Raw genomic sequence first — 22,135 nt, 5'->3', positions numbered from 1 at the left:
AGAAAGGGAAGGTTTGAGAAAACCTTTGAGATAAAGAGATAGTTATCTCTTTATTTCAATAATCGTTTATTTTTTCATATAAAATGGGAAAACACTGGTAATTACAAAGAATGTGCAACACTTTAAAAATAACAAAGAATTTTAAGATAATTTAAAACTCTTTCGTTCCCTGCTAGTACAGCATTAAGTCTACGGATTTACAACGCTAAAATCAGGGGATCGATTCCCCTCGGTGGACTCAGCAAATAGCGTGATGTGACTTTGCTATAAAAAGCACATACATCTTTTTTCATCATTATTTATAAATGTGAGATTTATGTCTTATGTGTATACTCTAAAAACATTTGTTTTAAATGTCAATATTTATTTAGAAGAATGCAATGTAAACACAATTTTATTATTATGAGCACAATACAGCAAAGTACTTATAAGTGAGTAATGATAAAAATATACTTACTATGTATTTATTTTAACCTGTTAGTTTGGATTAATCAGTACAAATTATGATAGTGCAGATAATTTTACCTGTATATGCATAAAATAATCCTTATACAAGCAGATTCACATTAGTGGTTTCATCTTTTGACTTTATCAATTACCCGAACTAAATCTATCAGGTTTTCATGGATATATGTGGACAGGGATTCTTTACAGTAGGTATCTGCGACTTGTTGGCGATAAATTCGAACAGTGAACAAACATCACACAGTCCACTTGTTTTAAAATAATATATTCAAAACAAGTCAAGCATATGTGCAAAAACTCGATATAGTTGTATCCAGTGCTTTAAATAGCTGTATCCTATTCGTCAAAAACCACACAGGCGGGTTCAGTTACTTTAGATTTAGAACATCCTTTGACAAGACAAATTATTCTCCTTTATCTTTGTTGTTGCAATACCACTGTGAAACTTACTTTAGATATAGCTCGTTGTAACTAAACTAACTACCACGCAGTCTCACTTCACTTTGACTAGCTTAACTTGCTGTATACGCACGTATAACAAGCAACAGAAAAATCTAGAGCTATCTAGCCCTCTAGTACCAAATATATTACACATAATGAATAAAACTTGGAAGCTTCGACTAAAATGACGTCAGCTATATTACAAAAAGTTAGTACAGCAATTAAACTGTATAACACGTACAACTCGTACAGTTATGTAACAAAATATGTCATAACTATCGATTTTAAGATAATTATCTTTTATTACACTTGTTATGAAAACTAAATAATCATTAAATCACTAATAAACTTAATAATAACTCTTAAACTTAACAGTCTTACATATCCAGCAAAATGTTGCTTTTCCAATACTTATTCTGCATATAAAAACAGTTGATAAATTACCGAAACATATATAGATCTTATTTTATAGGGAAATTTTAATTAACTATTTGTTTAAGATAATTTTTCATAGATGTTTTTATAAATTGGTTGATATAACGTGTCTTTAATCAGTCTCCAGGTATCACCTTTATTTTACTTAAACACCTAAGTATAGTTTTAAATATACATATATTTAGTCACTTCGAAATTAAAATATTCCTAACACCTTTTCATATACACTCTCACAATCGGCTGCATTGTACCAGAAACGAGACATTTACAATAGTACATACAGAAATAAACATTTTCGAGAAAACCGGATGAACTTCATGATGACACTAAACTCCCTCTATATACATCACTCGTTCTATTGCACCACCACTACAAGTTTGCCCCTGAAGAAAAAAGGTCCACCTTTCGAAAGCGATCGGATATAGGATTTTTACTTCATTTCAGTTAACTGATTTAGTCTTTCAAAAAAAAAAAAGAAAATAACTTCTTTAAGTTTTTATAGTTTATGTCGTGTTCCACGTAACCAATTTCATGTAATTGATGAGTTCATACCACTTATTATTTTATATATCTAGTGGTGTTTTATTATTGTTCATCTTTAAATCCAAAAGAGTTTGCATTTTGCAGAAAAATCATGATGATTTATTGTATTAAGTTTAAAAGTAGCACTTCTTGTCATTTCTGAGTTATGCTTTTAAGAAAGTAGGGTGTTCAGGTTATTTGATGCCCACCAGAACCAAGCATTTACAAAATGCAGGTTCTGTAAATGTTATGCAGAGTAATATTTCAATAATTAAATACAAATACACAATTGTAGAAATTAACATTTTTATTAATACAAATAGAGAAGACTTTGTTTTATGCAAACTATCCAGTATAAATATACAAGAGAAAGAATCCCCCAACTTGTACTAACTTATACAGATATCTGTGCTACACCACAAAGATTAGATAAAAATATAGGGTTAAGCTGTTACAGGTTTCCTTTATAGTATGTAACTTTTACCTAAACAACAGGACTGATGTATATTTACAACACCCTCGTACATCTGGTTTACCAGGAATATGCTGTACTATATGTTGAACAATTGTATGAAAATTTATCCAAGATTTAGATTAATATACCTTTATTAAGATAAATTTTATATTTATTATGAACGGGTAACGTATGATTATATTAATATCCTCACAAAAACTAACAGAAAGACAGCAAGTACCTTACAACATTTTTTGTTATCAGATTTTAATGATATCCATTTGAATATCATTTGATACCTGTACATTTCACTGAACTTTGTATAAACTATGATTTAGTTTTATTTCTGCAGTTACCATTTTACGAACTTCTAAATCGCAAATGTAATGATATTTTATTTTTAATTACACACTATTATATTCTAATGAATGTAGTTTTATTTTACTAGACAATGACTAATTATGCTAACCATGATTCATTCGAAATTTTAATCAGTCAGAAAGAATCTATATAGAAAATAATCCTGAAAACGGCTATAATACAGAAGACAGAGAGGCTGATAAATATACATAAACGTTGTTGTTGTTTCCTGAAAGAATTACTTTTTTGTTATTTAATAAACTTAATACAAACAATAAAAGATATAGCAATAAATTGTTAACTGCACTCGTAAAATGAAACATTGTTCTCGGTAGACGTCGAAATTATGCTCCATTTGTCGGAGATTATCCCAGGATTTGGAATAATCAGTTCAAACTTTCTATTTCTAAGAAGAAAGGAATTAGTTTGCTATTTGTTTCAAACATTTCCGTCACTTTACGTTAATAAAAAAAAATCTGCTTTATGTAATAGTTAAAACATGAAACACCTAATGTGTATTTGAGTCCACTAATTTTGAAAATTTTGTTTCATTTATATTATAATTAATTACTGATATGATAAACAATATCAAATATATATTATTCAACAAACCGTTATCACATTACGATTGAATTTAACCATGATATTATTTTGCACAATAATAAAAGGTAAGAAAGGTTTATAACGTTAAAATATCGGTTTCGACACAGATAACCCATTCTATAGTTTTGTGCTTAACTAAACGCAAATCAAAAATGAGGGTGACATCTTCTTCTTCCTAGATATAAAATCATTCAGACTAGTATTGGGTGGTGGATCTGAGTGATCAAGAAACTAGTTATTTTCCGACGCTCTCTCTCTCTAACTTGGTATAAAACAGCCATTAAGCAGAGTAAATTCTAACTACACAACAATCAGGAAGGATAGATTAAACAAACACGACATAAACAGAGGAATCATGTTGTTATACAAAAACAATCTATCAGTTACAGAAACAAAAATGAGCAGCAGTAACTAAAATAAATAACTGATATTCTGTTAAATAATCTTTCAAATGTTGCAGTAGCAGGAATATAGGCCCGGCATGGCCAGGTGGGTTAAGGCGTTCGACTCGTAATCTCAGGGTCAGGGGTTCGAATCCCCGTCTCACCAAAAATGCTCACCCTTTCAGCCATAGGGGCGTTATAGTGTGACAGTCAATTCCACTATTCGTTGGTAAAAGAGTAGCCGAAAAGTTGGCGGTGGGTGGTGATGACTAGTCTACCTTCCCTCTAGTCTTACACTGCTAAATTAGGGACGGATATCACAAATAGCCCTCGGATATCTTTGCGCGAAACTCAAAAACAAACAAAAAAAACCGCAGGAATATATTGTTCCCATATTAAATATACAGATATAAACCTACTTCGCAACATCCTTTCCCATGACCAAAATACAATTGTAACAGGTAATCTGAACAGCTAACATACGAACTTTGGATGTAAATCCACTAATACAAGCAGAAGACAATTACAATTAATATATACTAATAATACCACTAAATTCCTTAAGGAACATAAGGCCGCAAACGCTGCGGTTTCATGAACAGGCTGGTTTTTAAGTGAGTAGGTTGTTTGCCTACCGCACAATCCCCAACTTGGAGGACAATTTCTCAGCCCAACGAGGGGAATCGAACCCCTGATTTTAGGGTTGTAAATCCGGAGACATACCGCTGGACTAGCGGGGGCCACAATTACAATTACATAGATGAAAATAACATAGCCCTATTAAACGACGATATGCCAGTACTACGTATGCCACAAGTACAAGTGATATACTGAACATCTGCCTCACTTCATACAACAATAGTCAGAAGTAAGTGAAATTTAATGTGGGAAAAGATGTTGACAGTGATCAGCTACCAGTATGATGTGTCTTCGATCTCGCTCCTCATAAAGATCTCACCTACAAAAAAGATAAATTTGACTATAAAAAAGCAAATTGGCAAAAAATACCAAAACAATTAGACAACATGTTACCAAACAATATTAAGCACACAGCCAAGAAACAATCAGAAATTGACAGCTACAGTCAAATAATCACGGAGTGTCTTCAAAAGCAGCAAATAATACAATTCCAAAGCAACAACAGAAAACTAAAACAAGACATGGAAACCAAACAAACAATTGATAACACTAATCAAAAAAACAACGAACACAATTTATGGCAACAAGAGATAAAGAAATAAAAACACAAATTAATAGTATAAGAAACAAAATCAGAGCAAAAATTAGATTGTTTTTGTTTGTTTGTTTGTTTTTGAATTTCGCACAAAGCTACTCGAGGGCTATCTGTGCTAGCCGTCCCTAATTCAGCAGTGGAAGACTAGAGGGAAGGCAGCTAGTCGTCACCACCCACCGCCAACTCTTGGGCTACTCTTTTACCAACGAAAAGTGAGATTGACCGTCACATTATAACGCCCCACGGCTGAAAGAGCAAACACGTTTGAAGCGACGGGGATCCGAACCCGCAACCCTCGGATTACGAGTCGCACGCCTTAACGCGCTTGGCCATGCTGGGCCCAGAAATTAGATTGTTAAAACAAGAAAAATGGGATAACATAAGTCAGAAGTTAGTGAAAACAGACTCAAGAAAGTTTGAGTCACACCTAAAAAAACTTACCAATGTAGAATCCACAAGAAAATACCCAACACTAGAGCATAATAACACCTTGGCGCATACAAACAAAGAAAAGGCCGAAGCTTTCAAACAACAACTACAGAACACTTTCAAAACACATAACGACTCAGATATAAACACTTATTTTTACAAAGGTAAACAATCATGTAACAAAAACACAGAACTATACAAACCACTTTTCCCAGTCAACATAAACAACAATAGCATTAACATCATAAACGACTACAATAACTTATTGCTATCCAAAAATATCACAATCCAAGGACTTAAACAAGCAGTAAAAAACACAAAACAAATCACCAGGAGATGACGGCATACAAGCCATCCTCATCAGAAAAGGCACTCCGAAATTATTTGACCACGTAATAGAAATCTATAATTTATCATTTTACTCTGGTTACATTCCAGTTTCTTGGAAGAAAGCCAATATATTAATGTTCCATGAAGAAGGAAAGACAGCCAATAAGCCAAACAGTTATCGACCAATCAGCCTGACTAGCTGTGTAGGCAAAATTCTTGAATAGTAATAGACTCTCCACATTCTTTGAGATAACATCAAAATTACCTGAGGAACAGCTTTAACAAAAGAGAATGCACCGTCACTTGATTTCTTGACATCGAGTAGGCATTCGACACTGTATGGCATAATGGCTTCCGGTTCCGTGTGACTGAAATGGGAACACCGCGTGGAATTATTCGCTTGCTCTCGAACTTTTCTGGAAAACAAGAAATGTAGAGTGAACGTTGAGGGAACATTCTCGGAGTTCTTCACTCCGGAAGCTGGCGTCCGTCAAGGAGGGGTAGTCAGCCCTATACTCTTCATTATGTATGTGAACAATATGTCACTTAAGGATCCAAACCATGGATACTCATCACAGTTCGCTGATGATGTAGCAATGTGGAAAAGTGCCTCAACACCAGCAATAGCAGCCACAAATATACAACCACAATTAAATAGAATATGCGAATACAATAAAAAATATAGAATCAAGATAAACACAGCAAAAACCCAGCCAGTGGTATTTACAAAGTTAACAAAACACCAAAAAGTACAACCATAGATTTATATGACTGGAACACTTCTTCAGACTACTGGGTCCTCAATTTTTTTAGGATTAACTTATGATTCGAGACTAACATGGACAAGCCATCTAAATAATATAAAAACTAAAGTCTTGTGAAGAAGAAACTATACTACGAGTCTAACTGGTAAAAACAGTGGAGCATCACCTGGCAATATTCTAAAATATACAAAACATACATAAAGCCTGTAATAGACTATGCAGCTCTAGCAGGGATTAATGTAAGTAAACAACTGTTGAAAACCAAACTTACAGATAATACAAAATACACTACTAACAACGCATATAAAGTACCTAGATCTACCTCATCAAAGTTCATGCATAAACTTTCAAACATACCAATAATCGTAGATAGACTCCTGCATAGTACAATAAATTATTTAGATAAAAGTGGATGAAAAATGAGCTACTATGCGAATTTGTCAGGTGCTGCTATGATAAAGATAATCCAAAATACCTCTACATGATAAAGATAGTCCAAAATACCTCTACATGATAAAGATAGTCCAAAATACCTCTACATGATAAAGATAGTCCAAAATACCTCTACATGATAAAGATAGTCCAAAATACCTCTACATGATAAAGATAGTCCAAAATACCTCTACATGATAAAGATAGTCCAAAATACCTCTACATGATAAAGATAGTCCAAAATACCTCTACATGATAAAGATAGTCCAAAATACCTCTACATGATAAAGATAGTCCAAAATACCTCTACATGATAAAGATAGTCCAAAATACCTCTACATGATAAAGATAGTCCAAAATACCTCTCTCCTGTTACATTATACATTAGGTCGAAAAGAATAAATAAACATTTTTAAATAAATAAATAATTAAAGAAATGAAATGAAATAAAATAAAAACAGGCCACCTACGAACTAGACATCACATTAGTGAGGAACTCACTAATAAACATTGAAAGAGTTATTTATTAAGTAAATGATTTTTAGTTAATTACTTGAACGAAAAGTGCAATTTATTATGGAACTGTAAAGAGATATAGTTTTCGCACAAAATGTATTGGTGAATGATACATGGCATTACCCTGATAAGGGACTGTGTAAGTACGAGTTACTCTGACCCTCATGTAATATTTATCCATACATTAAACAGTTGAGATAAACAAGGTAAAAGAAGGAGGAAGAGGTCAAGTGCACCTCACCCTCCTGAGTATAAAAAATACCAAACAACGACTGAGAGAGAGAGCACTGTAATTCAAAACTTCAAACCAAATGAAAATTATGCATATGCCGGCGTGACAAACACACCATAAAGTAAAAAATTACGTTATTACAAACTATAAGAAAATATATATTAGAGATGAATTTACAAATAAAAGAGTTAAACAATTAAGTGAAATATTTTATTATTATTATAATTTGAATTAGGTTTTAAAAAGTGCTTCATTGACACGTGTGAATTAATTAAAGGTAGTAAGATTCACTGTATAAATGAACATTCTAAGCAAGGCACAAATAATTTATTTCACCTTAGTTGTATATTACTTATAATCTCTCTTCAGGCAATAAGGTATTGAGTGTTGAGAACGATTCAACATTTTAAAGTCATGAAATATATACTTATTAGTATTTACAATATGCAGTCATGTGAAAAAGTTATGACACCCTATGAAAGCCTGTGTATTTTTTAACATTTTTGGATATATAAACATTTAATCTCAATTTTAACAATACTCGAAGTGGTTGTATACAAGGCTTGCACGTACTGGACGAAAACAGAAGGAAGGCCACACATCCCCAGAACGAAACACAGAAATGTGTGGTGAACTCAAAAGTTTTGCTCTGATCGAGGGACACAAAGATCACAAGGATATCATAAGGAAAGGGTTATCCACAAGGATAACACAAAACAAATCTTGCAGCAACACAAAATTTAAAACTGTTGTCAGAGAAGGACTTGTTTTTTATTATATGATACTCTCCTATAATTGTATATAAGTGGCTGAAAAATTTACCTTGATGGTATCATCTTTAATGTCATGTTCTGTTTCATACATGTCCCAATCCACTGCTTCACCCGTTATTTTGTGCAAGCCAGAAGGCATAAGTAATACAGTAAACTTAAACTGGGCCACCAGTTCTCCTGTGAGAAGAAAGGTAGAGCATGTTTTATACGTCATAATAGCATTAACACATACAATAACAGAAGGCAATGTTTATGTAGAAACACGCATACAGTGAATGGATCAGTAAACTGTTTGAAGCATATCTACCAAAGATACTTGTTAACTTATATCTCACATTAGCTGCATGCTGTTCATAAACGTGGACTTGTGTAACTGTTTGGATCCTTCATAAAAGTGCCAGTATTGCACATGGAATTTGACAACAAATATCAACAAAAACTTCATCATTAATTTACACTGCTGGTGGTTAACAGTGTGCCTTGTCTGGTTAAAATTCTTCTTCACTTTGCCATTATGGACCACTTATCAAAACTGTTAGGAAGGAAGCACAAGGTTTCATGTTTTGTCTCTCAGAGAGAGACAAAGAAGTAATGAACGATTTATCAAATGTTCAGAAATTTAAAGTTGTATAAATATATTACCAAAAATATTAAATAAATAAAGTAGTGCAAATTACGATAAGCAAGATAGATGATACAATAAAATCCAAAACTCTTAAATAAAAATACTTTTATGAATTGATGTTACATAATGTAAGCTTTGGTGCAACATAAGTTTGTATAAATATCAACCTTGTTTGACACTAACTTGCAAGTATTTTAAAAAGTTTTTATTCGCCTGATAATTACTTTTGTTTTCCAGTAAAAAGCATAATTATCATGAATATTGTTTATTGTATTAGCATTTTTTAGTAAACACTTAGTTTTATATCCCTGCAGAAGTGTAGTTTCTTTGAATATTCCTGTACTACATCCCAGCAGATTTCAATGATTGTACTCCGACATGTTGTGTTGACTGACTACAACATATTTTTTAACAAATAACATACTTTCACAGAAATTTGGTGAAACATCCTTTAATATTCGTTGTTTTACTTATTCATATGCATATTAATAGCACAATAAATTATTAACCCCATCTCAACAGCTAATGAGTCATAGGCCATGTCATTGCATTTGTTGACTTGCTCTTAAAGTTTTATTGAACTATTATTCTGTGAACTTATCTCCCTAAGTTTGGGTTCAAACTGTACACAATAATTCACATCTTCATATTAAACATTATTAAATTTCGTAATGTAAAAGTAAATATCAAACAAATGCATCTAAACGTTGATTTGTGTGTGTCACATGGTATGTTAAACTCAGTACTGGTTCAAATTAGTTGATTGTGATGTCAAAATACAAAGTCTATAGTTCCGTATAAATTAGGAACTCAAAATATAAATATTGACAAACTAGAACGTAAAACAGAATCTTTTCATCTTTATTTGCTGAGCTATCACTGTATTCATGCAGTGCAACAAACACAGTGGTCCTAGCTCACCTCTTTCAGTTCTGGAAATGGTCCCTTATATACATTTACTTCTAATATGCCATGTCAGTAAGCCAATGGAAGCTCAAAATTTCCCCTTAGTGATTTTCTCAGCCATTTTCATAGAAAACAGTTTTCTTTCATTTTTTTCGAAACAAACCTTTGTGCTGGTAAGTACAGTCTTCAGCCAGTTCAAGATTTTGTTGTTGTTTGGAAACGAAAGCTGCTAAGTAATTAACTAGTTAATAATGGAATTCTATGGTACAAATGAAGAAATGTATGATTTTTTGGTTATTTAACCGTAAATATATCTGAAAGCAAAAACAAATAATTTTCCTTCACATTTTCTACATATAATTCTTGCAGCAACACAAAAATTTAAAACTGCACAAAAACTGCTGTTATGTAGTTATCTTGTAATAATGATTTTTTATTCTTAAATATCTTTTATAAAAATAACAAAGAGATAATTGTTTGCTTTACTACTTTATTTACTGTTCTATGTTTTAAGAAAAATATGTTTAAGAACTTGTTAGTAAATAGTAATAATACATATATTTATAATTATTCAAACATGACTGTAATTTACCAAATACTAGTCCACTAAAACGAAGCCCAAATAGGTCACTTTGTAAAAACGAATAACAGTTTTATATTATTCGATATGGTAACACGAGTGCATGTGCTGTGTCACTGTAACTTCTGCATTGTAATTCAGGATGGCTTAAAGTTTAATACGGTTTGGTTTATTTTGAAGTTTGCACAAAACTACATGAGGGCTATCTGCACTAGCCATCCCTAATTTAGCAGTGTGAAACTAGAGAGAAGGCAGCTAGTCATCACCACACACTGCCAATTTTATCAACAGTGGGATTGACCATAACATTATAACACCCCATGGTTGAAAGGGTGAGCATGTTTTGTGTGACAGAGATTTGAACCCACGACCCTCAGATAATGGGTTGAGTGCCTTAACCACCTGGCCATGCCTGGCCATAAAGGTGAATATAATAAAAATAATAAATCTAAGCTATTTGGTCTAAACACTTACATTTTTGTTTTATATTCCATAGTCATTGTAGAATGAAAAGGCATAATTAATATTCATTTCCTAAATTTATTGATATGGTGATCAAAAGATTGGTCAAATTGAATGAACCCTACAGAGCTTCATTTACAAAATAACAAAAATATAAAATTTTTCTCAAGAAATACTTGATAAAACTATCTGAACTTTATAGGGACATTGCATGTGAAATCTGAAAAGTACGTTAAATCTTAAAATAAAACCTACTTTACATGTTAGATTGGCAACATGTAAAATAAAAAAGCGATGAGAAAAAACATGATTAAACAAACATCAAGAGTTGATAAAAAAACATGAAAATTTGCATATGGAAGCCTTGAAATGTTTACTGATAATCTACTAAATTTTGTGAACATGTGTTTACTAATTTAAAAGTAATCGAATGAAAACTGTAATAAGCACAAAGGGTTACAGGGTCGACCACAGGGACCATGCCTGAGTTGAAATGGTTATATGCTGGCAAAACTTCAAAAGTTGAAACAAACAAGATGATTAGAGAGAGAGAGAGAGCAACTTACATAATTCCAGAAATTCTTTTTCTCAAAATTTTGACACAATTACAACATTTTTGTTCATGTAGTTATCTTGTAATAATGATTTTTATTCTTAAATATCTTTTATAAAAATAACAAATATGATTATGCTAAATTTCCACAATCAATAAATTTAAAAAAAATAGTATACAGCAATCAACAAACCTTCCTTTTCATATAAAACTGTGAAAGGTTCTATTAGTTTATGATTAACACATTCTACCACACCCATCCTGGCCTTCTTTTCATCTTCCAAGGCCCTAAAGATAGAACAGAAAAGTATGTATATGTGCAATAGCAAAACAAATAGTTTAATTATTATAAATAATATTACCTGGATTTGATATACATATTCAATGAATCAGTGAAAAATAAATTCCTTTACTTTTACTAAAACATCTTCATATACTTATAACACATTATCTATTCAAATCAACCACATAAAACAATGTAGCTTTAAAAACCTAACAATAACATTAGCTTTATATGTTAACGATTAACATTATCACAATGAGTAATACAAGTTTTCATCTTTTATGTAAAACTATTAATGTCTGCATCGAAAATGGCCCAAATACTTGTATTTACCTGATTACAAGAAAATGACTGAAAATGTATTCTCAAGAAAACTGGTGTGGATAACAAAACTTTTAAACTAACATAAAGAACAATGTTTCGACCTTCTGAGATCATCTTCAGGTTAAAAAAAAAAAAACTTTGAAAACTGACCTACAAATAAATGGCTTAAATCTGGGCAATCACATGCCACAAGTTCTAGCCAACATTTTCATGATACAGATCGAATCTCAAGTGATCAATTCAGTCTTACACCCACCACTATACTGGTACAGATATTGTGTCAATATAACAGCTGGATGCACACTTTTTTTTTTTTCAACCACATTAACTCCATACACTAACCAAATAACATTTCTCAACCTCAATATTGCAAGAACTGACACACAATTCAAAACAGAAATCCACAGAAAAATACCAATACTGGACTATAACAAAACACAACATTTCACTATACATCAAATTTATTCATAAACCAGGTACAAAACTAAAGTCCATACTATGTAAAACTACACTGACAAAATAACACCAACATTATTTATGAAATACAGTGTAAATGCCACAACTTTTATAATGGAGAAACAAGCAGAAAAATGGAAACTAGTTTCAATGAACACCAAAAAAAAAACACCTTCACACATTTTTGAACATTGCAAATCAAATAAACACAACACAACCATGAAAAATACCAAGATACTAAGTAGAGATACAAATATATAAAAATAAAGAATCCCTACTTATAAAACAAAAAACCATAGTTAAACCAATATAAAGGAACACCTTTATGGCTATTCTAATTACTAACCTAACATCTAACTGCAACATCCCCCACAATTCTGTGCCCTTTTCACTCTTGTTGCCAAGATATGTACCCAGCAATGGTCAATTACAAACTTTGTTGTCCTAAAGACGACCTAAGAAGGTCAAAACACCGTTATGTACATTATTTTAATTAAAGTTTCAATATTCATACCAATTGTTTTAAGAATACATTTATATTTCCCTACTGACGTGGGTCAAAAGCTACATTTTTGTATTTCTTGACTCCATTCAAAATGTTATTCAACTACTATTTTATGAACTAATGTTAATAAGATTGATATGAAACAGTAAAATGTAATCCACATGTTAGTACTGTATGTTAGTTAATTTCTCAATTTAACAGAAATATTTAAAAAAAGCCACCTAGATATTGGTATGTTAAGTGCAACACCACCTACAATCCCTTACATGTTTACACTCTCGTTCCTAAGACATGTGCTTGGCAACAGTCAGTTGCAAACTTTCTCTTTGGTAACCTGAAGATGGCCTAAGAAGGTGGAAACGTTGTTCTCTACTTATTTTAATATAAGTTCTAACAACCATAACAGCCGTCTTAACATACATTTTTGTGCTAAAAATCATTCCCATCTTAAACACTTGGTGTAGAACAGACCACAGAATCTAAATTTTAAAGGTAAATTATTAACATAACACTAGTTACAAAATGAAAAACGTTTCGACATTTACCTTGCGAACTCCTGAGCATATCAAATATTCAAGCACATACACACAAAAATATCTCACATTTATAATTAATATATGAAAATAAAATATTTAATAAATCATTCTTTGTATGTGATAGTTGCATATTTTTTGTGTGTATAAAAGAAACATTTCATTAACAATGATCATCAACCATTAAAGCAATATAACCTACAATAAAAATTTTTAAGTTTCTTAAGTACAACAGAGCAACTAAATAATTTGTATGAACTTTCAAATCTATTATCTTATGTTTTAAGTATTATATTTGAAATTAGACATGCATAAATAAAAAATCTTGACAATAACCTCAAAGTGAAAGTTTCCAAACTTCTTTTCTACTTCACTGAAAAATGCTGCAAAAGAAAACCAACATAATACATTCCCATTTACCCAAAGAAACTTCTAAATCACTAAAGGTTTACATTTCTGTAGAATTTTATTTTTTCATACATGTATGTGTAAGTGATAGCAAGTAGAATTATGCACAACGGAACTTGCTCAAGATAATTATCAGTACAAACATTCTTGGGTTTTTATTAACATTAAATTTATTTGTCTACATATTCTGTTGCATTTCCAAAATACTTATTGTTTATACAATATTTTTAAACAGAGTTCTCTTCCTAGATAATATACTAACAAAGTAAAATGCCTCTACCAAAAATACAAGGGTAAACTAGTTGATCTCAAAAAAACAAAACAAATCCATACACACCTACATATGAAGTCACTAGATACATTTCTTGAAGAAAATACAATTACAGAAGTCATGTTTCAGATGCCTTGTTAGAAAAACCTGAAGTTTTATGATTTTTTTAAAAATCAGTATGAATTATTCTAATTGCAGCCAACTACTGCAAGCCTACAGTGATTTCTAAATTTTTATTTTAATACTGTGTTCAGATTACTAATAACGAATTAATGAAAAATTAAAGCTATACTTTTGAGAGACTCTTCTCGTGTTTCTCTTCTACACTTAAGTCTCAATAAATCTAACAAGATGTAAAGATGTCTTAATGAATAAACTATTCCTTGTACCTAATGCTAAATTAAAGTAAACAATTTTAAAATATTACCTAACACCCACACCTACATACACCCAGTGGCCACTTTATTAGGTACACCTATCTACTACTAGATAGGACCTCCTTCTGCCTCTCGAACAACCTGAATTCTTCACATTGTGGATTCAACAAGGTGCTAGAAACATTCCTTAGGGATTTTCGTCTATACTGACTCAATATCATAATTCAATTCCAGCTCCATGCTGGTTATGCCACATTCTGACCATACCATCTGCATGTTGCAGAAGAAATCAAATTTTTTCAGAACAGGCAATGTTTTTTCAATCTTTAATCTTCCAGTTTTGGTGATCCCATGTCTACCGTAGCCTCGTCGTCCTGTTCTTAGATGACAGAAGTGGAAGCTGGTAAGATCTTCTGCTGATGTAGCCAAACTTCTTTAACTTTCAATGTGTTGTGCATTCAGTGATGCCCCTCTGAAACTCAATGTTGTAAAGAGTGGTTATTTTAATATTTGTGGCATTTCTCTTAGCTTCAACGAGTCTGACCATTCTCTTCTGACCTCTCTCATTAACAAGGTGTTTTCACCCACATAACTGCTGCTTACTGGATGTTTTTTTTTCTTTTTGCACCATTCTCTATAAACTCTAGAGATTGTAGTACATAAAAATCTCAGTTTCTGAGATGCTGGAACCATCACACCTGACACAACAATCATTCCATGGTCAAAGTTGCATCTTCCCCATTCTAATGTTTGGTCGAACAACAACTGAACTTTTTGATGGTGTCTACATGCTTTATATAGCAAGTCACAGCCACATTATTCACTGTTTGGTTATTTGCAGATGTACCTAATGAAGTAGCCACTGAGTGTATATATTACAAAAGAAAACTAGAAGCTCAAAATGTAAGGTTATGTAAAACTTGCCAAAATTTTAATTTATTGTATTACATCCCATTTTTATATAAATAAAGTCTCAGAGGTGCATTATACAGATCCTGCTTTAAATGTTTCCTGACATCAAAATGAGAAACCTTATATATTACTCTGGAAAAATATTCATTTTTTTTTCCTAAAACACTTGATAAAGTAATGTGAGTAAGCAAACATGAAATACATTAAAATATAGGTTGTACAAGTCTCAAGGAAGTCAGAACATACAACAAAAATATTCCCAACCTAAAACAAGCTAAGTTCCACCATCTTCAATATTACTGAATCATGTTTGGACTGATTTATGTATATATTTTGATACCTCTTGTATTAAATGTATACAGTGTTGGAAACATTGACTCATATATTTATCTAATTAATATCTCTATACTGTCATGTGTAAAACTTTTCTTCATAATGGTATAACTGCGTATCCAAGCTAAAAAGTCAGCATTGTTGTTCACGGTGTAAATATGGCTGATATAGCGTCTGTCCCACATGAAGAATAAAAGTGTCAATTCATAAAGCAAAAAAGTTAAAATAGTTTGCTTTCTCAGTGTCTTGATAAAATCTTTTGCTGACAATTTTGAAGAAAAGGAAATTTATGAGGTTTTGATAAAACAATAAGAGAAATATTGAGTTCACTGTAGCTTCAATAGTTCCTGATGTATTTCAGGCAGACTATTGTATTAAAGAAGTTTAAAACATTAATATCAATCATCACAAACTAGTATGATGGACTGGGGATCAGACCCCATTAACTGCTTTCAATGAAAACAGGAGCGAGTTATACAGAGATTCTGGCAACCCTTATTTAATGAAAAGATGCGTATTAGGGTTATAGTTTTTTCATTACTTACATTTAATAAAGGTGTACTGACCTATAGATGCTTTCATCTTTAGTTGATAAATTTCATCTGTCTTCTTGTACACTGTTGTCCTTGTATCCATTTCTCAGCCCTGTGAATACAATTTGTTAGAAACAAAAGATTAAAACACATTTTTCAATAATTCATTTTAATGTAAAAATACAAAAATGATATATTTGTAAATTTAAATTTCACTTTAGTGAAGAAATTTTATTATTACATGTTTACAACAGATTATCATCCATTTTTTCAATATTATTTATTGCTGCACTTGTCATGAGAAAGATCTGAAACTTTTGTTTGGCAACCAATGAATTATTTAATGTATTATAATTTTTTTAGCAAATTTTCTAACTTGTTCAGGGTTTACCAATTCATAACAATTCCGGTTGATAACATATCTTTAGATGTTTTTCACCTGTTTATGCATTGAATATCTGAACCACTGACACTGGAAACATTGGAGAGGGTTAGAAACATATGACCGTACCTTATATATTAGGTAACTTGCCTTAAGAGAGGCATGTGGATATGGTAATGTAAATGTCAAGGTAATTCAGTCCTAGTAAGTGGAGATATGGAGCACAGATGAAATGCCTTGGCTGAAGAAACCAGCAAGGATCTCGAACTCAGGGATGTTCTTCAAATCCCTCTCAATAATAACTCCTCATGAGAAATTCAATGTATCATGGGGAGTGCATCATGAGTATACCCCCAATGGACTTACAACTGAGGAGGAGTTTAGTGTGTTTCAGCATAGGTGTTTCCACCAAGATGTTGCCAGACTGTGAAGAGTCAGTAAACCACTTTATTCCTTTGTGATTAAAAGGGAGACTTTGTACCTAATTTTCTTAAACTTCATTCTTTGTCTGACCACACTTTAGGGTAAGATATTGAATGACTTGGAGACTGTTGTTCAAAGTCTTCAAGATGTGGTCATTTACCAATGAGCTGTTTTTTACTATTTCATTTTCATTCAGATTTGGGAAATCCATAGTACAATGAGAAAGGTTCAGTGCCCATTGACCCTGTCAACCATGGATTCAAGGAATGCACCACAATGATAAATAAGGACACTGCAGCAACACCAGGGTTTTGTGAGAGGTATACCCAAACACTAGCATCAGATACAATTCACAAAAAAACTGTTGAAAATGCCCAAAACTGGTACTCAGCTGACCTTAGACCAACAGGACTAGCCAACTGACCCTTGGAGGTGGAGGACCCAAAACCATCAATTCATGTGAATTCAAGGTCAAAGTGATGTAGTGGGGTTGGACCCCTCAACCACCAGGATCCTCTTCTCGCCTTCATTGATCACCCTGCACAGCAAACATTTGGGCGAGTTTAGGTCACTGAGGAGGTAAACTGAAAAGACAGAACTTTCTCTGGGAGGTCCCCCTCACTACATACAAGCATCCACACTGAGAGGACATGTAATGAATATTTCTAAGAAATGACAAAAAATTGTGGTTTCACTAAATTTTTTTATAGTGGTTTGTTTACAGATAAAGAATTATAGACATTATTACACTAGAACAAGTGTAAATACAGTACTAGAAGTAACAGTGAAAACAGTTACTAAGAAAGAATATATAAAAGACAAATACTATGAGAATGCCACTCCTTTATAATGTGAAAGTGAAATGAAGTACAAGCAGTTATACTATGCCCAGTAGTAGTATGAATTCAATCATAATTTTTAGGACCAAAATACTGATGACAAGTAGGTAGAAATTAATTTTGACAAGTCTAGAATACTCTTTGCAAAAGAAGTGGCAAGACACCACGTTTTAGTGGCATTTGTATGCAATACATGAAACTGACATTCTGATAATAAAAGTGGTTGAGACAGAAAACCCAGACTCTCCATAACTTGTGGTAGGTATCACAGGATACATAAGTATGAGGTAGATAATTAAGTGTAGATCTGGCCAATAACCTTAAGGTGTGAATGTTACCTTGAGAATAGTAAGATACTCAATGGCATAAAGTGGTCAGAGATGAGGTGAAGTTGTTTGAAAACAGCTGCTGAGAAAAGGCAGTTTAAAGGTTAAAACAAGCATTTGACCACAACAGTGGAGCAAACAAAGATAAAGCTGAATGCTTTTTACAGATGAATACAAGTAATAATTGTTCAGTACAATCAACAATAGTTTATTCAACAATGACAACAGAGAGAAGTATGGTATCATATCAATGTATGACATCTACAGTGAAGCATGGTGGGGAATCAATACAAGTGGGGAGCTGCATCTCATCCAACCAAGGTACGAATTTTGCTATACATTAATGAACCAAACAAAACTGCAGCTGTATCAAAACAGTGCACCTCATAATTCTTGGCACTACAGAAATCCATTAGGTAGTGTACCAGTCTGAATATCTGGGAAATGACATATGTAGTCCTTCACAATAACACAAAATATTGACACAATGGAGAATCAATTGATCATCCAAATTCCACAAAACATCCTAAATTTGCACTGAAAAACAGAAGAGGCACCTTTTACTCACAGTTTTATCAATTACCTTCCTGCCATTGCAAACACACAAATCTGTGTTACAAGCATATCATAAAACAATGCATGCACGAAGCATTCAAATGTGAAATACTACACAGGCCACAGAATTGTGGTAAAGGAAACCCCATTACCACAAAGAAAAACAATCACCCTCCAAACAGACACAGTACATAGCTAATGCAGTGGACAGATATGGTAAAACTACTAGTTCATTGTTTCAAGTTGGGTTAAATGCTGAATCACAATTGGCTAAAACAGCTAATTCTTTTGCTAAGCTTATGAAAATTTCATCAGGAATGTTATAAAACTTGCACTTCCTCAAGTGTTAATACATGTGGGCTGCTCTTACAATTTTGGCTTCATGGTAATTCAGTAACCCAAGCCTTCTTGTGAGAAAATGAAACAAAAATGGAGCATACTGGGTTAAAGAAAAGTAATGTGGCTGGTGAAAAAAATCAAAATGTGAATGAACTTTGTGATTCTGAGACTGATTCAAAGGAAAAAATATAGAAACTCTCCAGTACTTGTTCTAAACCCATACCTGATATTAATACCCACAAAGACTTATTCTCACCCATGCCTTTGATTCCCCAAATAAGGAAGTGTTCACATACACACTTCTCAAAAAAAGAGAAAATTTGACTATTCATGGAAGAATGAGTGGTCTTAGTTGCAATTGAATGTAGATTAGGAGATATATTCTGTGGATTTTTGAAAAGTGGTCAAATTTCTCCCATAGCCATTTCCAGTTGTTTGTGGGGTCTTGTAAGTTATATGCCTTCAATGAACTCTTCAAAAACATGGAGAAAATGTTAAAGACCTCAAACGTGAACAAATGTAGAAAGTATAGGAAACCATAAACATCTGTAAAGGTGAGTTCACTGTAATTTCTAAATATGTGACAATAAAAACACACATGCATATATTACACAAGAAACTAGCAATTTCCTGATTACACTCACAGCATAGTTTCACAATGCACTTAAAAGTTATCATACTCTGAATGTCACAAGGTACCTTTCTCCAAAGTGAAACATAGTGTAACCCTAATACAATATTTTGAATGAAAAAGTAGGTGCAAATATTAGTACATTCCACTCAGGTAGAGACAAACAAGGAAATAAAATCAAATTAATAAATTCCATCTTTCCAATTGGCTTACAATGACTTTCATTTCACTAAGTTCAAACAAATGTCTTTAGGAAAATGAAATATCCGAGCAGTAATTTTGTAAAACACACAAAAAAACCTTAGGACCAGTAGCATTACCCTTATTCAAAATCAAGTCTAATTTAACTTAATTGCAAAGCAGTTTTTAACATGGCCTGAAGAACTCCATTTTCTCTTAAATTACTTGTCTAGTGAGCAAAATGAGAAGTTTATAAGCTTTACTCAACAGGATATTGCATTGCAAAAAATGACATGTCTGTATCTGGCAAGAAATAGTGCAAGTTCATATTTTCACTGATAATGAACATCAAAAGTTTTTGCTTAGGATTGTAAATGTTAGCAATGCATGGCAGAAAAAGCTTGTAGAATTTAGGTCAGATGGAGAAAGTATCAACTATGGTTCAAATGGTGGCATAGTAATCTTCCTGTAAAAACATGAAGCATCTTGTAGGAATTCACTATATATCACACTAATTAGAGCTCACTATTTTGGATACATGTAAAGGGATGAAGCATGTAACCGAGTTTCAAACCAAAATGAGCAGCATAATCAATTTTTGTTCAAACACTTTGATACATTTGCAAGAAATGAAGACTGCTGATTTCTTGAATAAAGTGACCGAAAAATTTGGGAAGTGGATTATCATTTGATAGGCTGCTATTAAGCACAGGTTCATGAGTAATATGAAAAACTAGAAAACCACAGTTTGTCCCCTTATATATATTGCTTCTAGATCAAACTCTGATGAAGCTTCTGTTACCAAGGGGAACTTAAGGATGATCAAATCAATTTATTTTACTTTCTCTCACAATGCAGCACCTTTCATTAAAAATTATGCACCAGTTAACTTCTTCCTAGTCAGATAATTTAATCTTTGCTGACACTATGAATGAGATCATAACCACCCTACAAAAGTTAAATCAAATGAATACACAAGATGTACATCAAATTATGGAAATGAGTAAATATTTTGTATTTGAGTAGGTATGCAAATTAGATTTCAATCAGATGTTGGCAAGTATATAATTATTCTAAAATTTAGATCCAAAGTGCTGGCCAACAGGATCTAACAAGCTGCCAAACTATAGCAAAGACTAGCTTAAGAATCTGATCATTTACCACACTGAATGTTTATTTTCCAGTAAGTCTGGTGGTCATGATTCAGAGGAGAGAGGCCAACATTCAAGTGAGCCACCCAAGGAGACTGTGATACAAGAATATGAACACATTAAACATCATGTATCAAAACCTGTCCCTGCAAATAAAAGTTTATTTTTTCCCATGTTAAAGAAACTTCTTGGTGAAGAGTTTCACCTTATTCTCCACTTAGGCAAATTAGTCCTAACAGCACTCTTTCTGTCTATAAATACAGCAGTATGTTAAAAGGGAATTTTCAGTTACGAAGAGAATCAAAAGTGACAACAAGACAAGGCTGATGGGATACACACAGTCAGTCCTGATGGTCATTTTTGTTGATGGCCTCTGGTAAGCCATTTTGATCTTCACCCTGCAATAGACCTCTATGTAATAGGCAGGAAAACCCAACAGGAGACCAGAAACAAATCTTCACAACCACCATAAGCTATAAACCAAACCAAGGTTTGAAAACAATATGAAAAGTCACACAAAATTCATAAATATATTGTACATAAGATGAAATGTGAAAGAAAAGATTTTGTAATGCAGAAAGAAAAATTTCTTCAACCAATGACTGTTTTAACGATCTAACAATTATTGTCCATAATTCGCTAATAATGAGTGAGATGTATCCCTAGTCCCATGGTTTTCTCAGTTTTTATTGTATGGAAATTACTTAACTCTAGCATTACTGCCACATATTTCTTAATGTGGATCAATAACTTCAATAATATGCACCTTCTAAGTTCTGAGATGGCAGTGAGTATATGAAAATTTCAAATTGTGGTGTTTTTGAAGTGATGCTACAAAGAATGAGACAAAAACCACGACCTTGCCTGTAAAAAGT

General features: G+C 32.5%; 1 protein-coding gene and 1 pseudogene across 6 annotated transcripts in view; both read right to left on the bottom strand.

Annotated features, from left to right (window-relative positions):
- LOC143242265 (proliferation-associated protein 2G4-like) overlaps positions 1–22,135 on the bottom strand; it is a 120,994-nt pseudogene that overhangs the window by 77,576 nt on the left and 21,283 nt on the right. The window lies entirely within an intron of this gene.
- LOC143242489 (proliferation-associated protein 2G4-like) lies at positions 1,851–16,548 on the bottom strand. 5 transcript variants are annotated; one of them, XM_076485917.1, is made up of 8 exons: positions 16,468–16,548; positions 13,937–13,983; positions 12,909–13,017; positions 11,693–11,787; positions 10,068–10,130; positions 8,423–8,550; positions 5,922–6,072; positions 1,851–4,621 (listed from the first exon to the last, which is right to left on the bottom strand). In XM_076485917.1, the coding sequence occupies exons 3-7, from the start codon at positions 12,926–12,928 to the stop codon at positions 6,049–6,051; spliced, it is 330 nt and encodes a 109-aa protein (XP_076342032.1). In that variant the 5' UTR covers positions 12,929–13,017; positions 13,937–13,983; positions 16,468–16,548; the 3' UTR covers positions 1,851–4,621; positions 5,922–6,048. The 5 variants fall into 5 exon arrangements, with proteins under 5 accessions (XP_076342032.1, XP_076342033.1, XP_076342034.1 ...); XM_076485918.1 differs by having other exon boundaries at positions 1,851–3,083; XM_076485919.1 differs by lacking the exon at positions 5,922–6,072 and having other exon boundaries at positions 1,851–3,083.

The sequence above is a fragment of the Tachypleus tridentatus genome, unplaced genomic scaffold (assembly GCF_004210375.1).
Source record: "Tachypleus tridentatus isolate NWPU-2018 unplaced genomic scaffold, ASM421037v1 Hic_cluster_2, whole genome shotgun sequence".
Lineage (NCBI taxonomy): Eukaryota > Metazoa > Arthropoda > Merostomata > Xiphosura > Limulidae > Tachypleus > Tachypleus tridentatus.
This window is presented reverse-complemented; position numbering and strand designations above follow the sequence as displayed.

What these genes read in the sequence shown, in the direction of transcription:
- LOC143242489 (XM_076485917.1), bottom strand. Translation starts at nt 12,928, where the DNA reads ATGTTGCAGTTAGATGTTAG. An exon ending in CTGTACTTACCAGCACAAAG is followed by an intron (nt 8,551 to 10,067) that starts GTTTGTTTCGAA and finishes TTCTTCTCACAG; the next exon opens with GAGAACTGGTGGCCCAGTTT. An exon ending in TTAAAGATGATACCATCAAG is followed by an intron (nt 6,073 to 8,422) that starts GTAAATTTTTCA and finishes CTTGTTTTCCAG; the next exon opens with AAAAGTTCGAGAGCAAGCGA.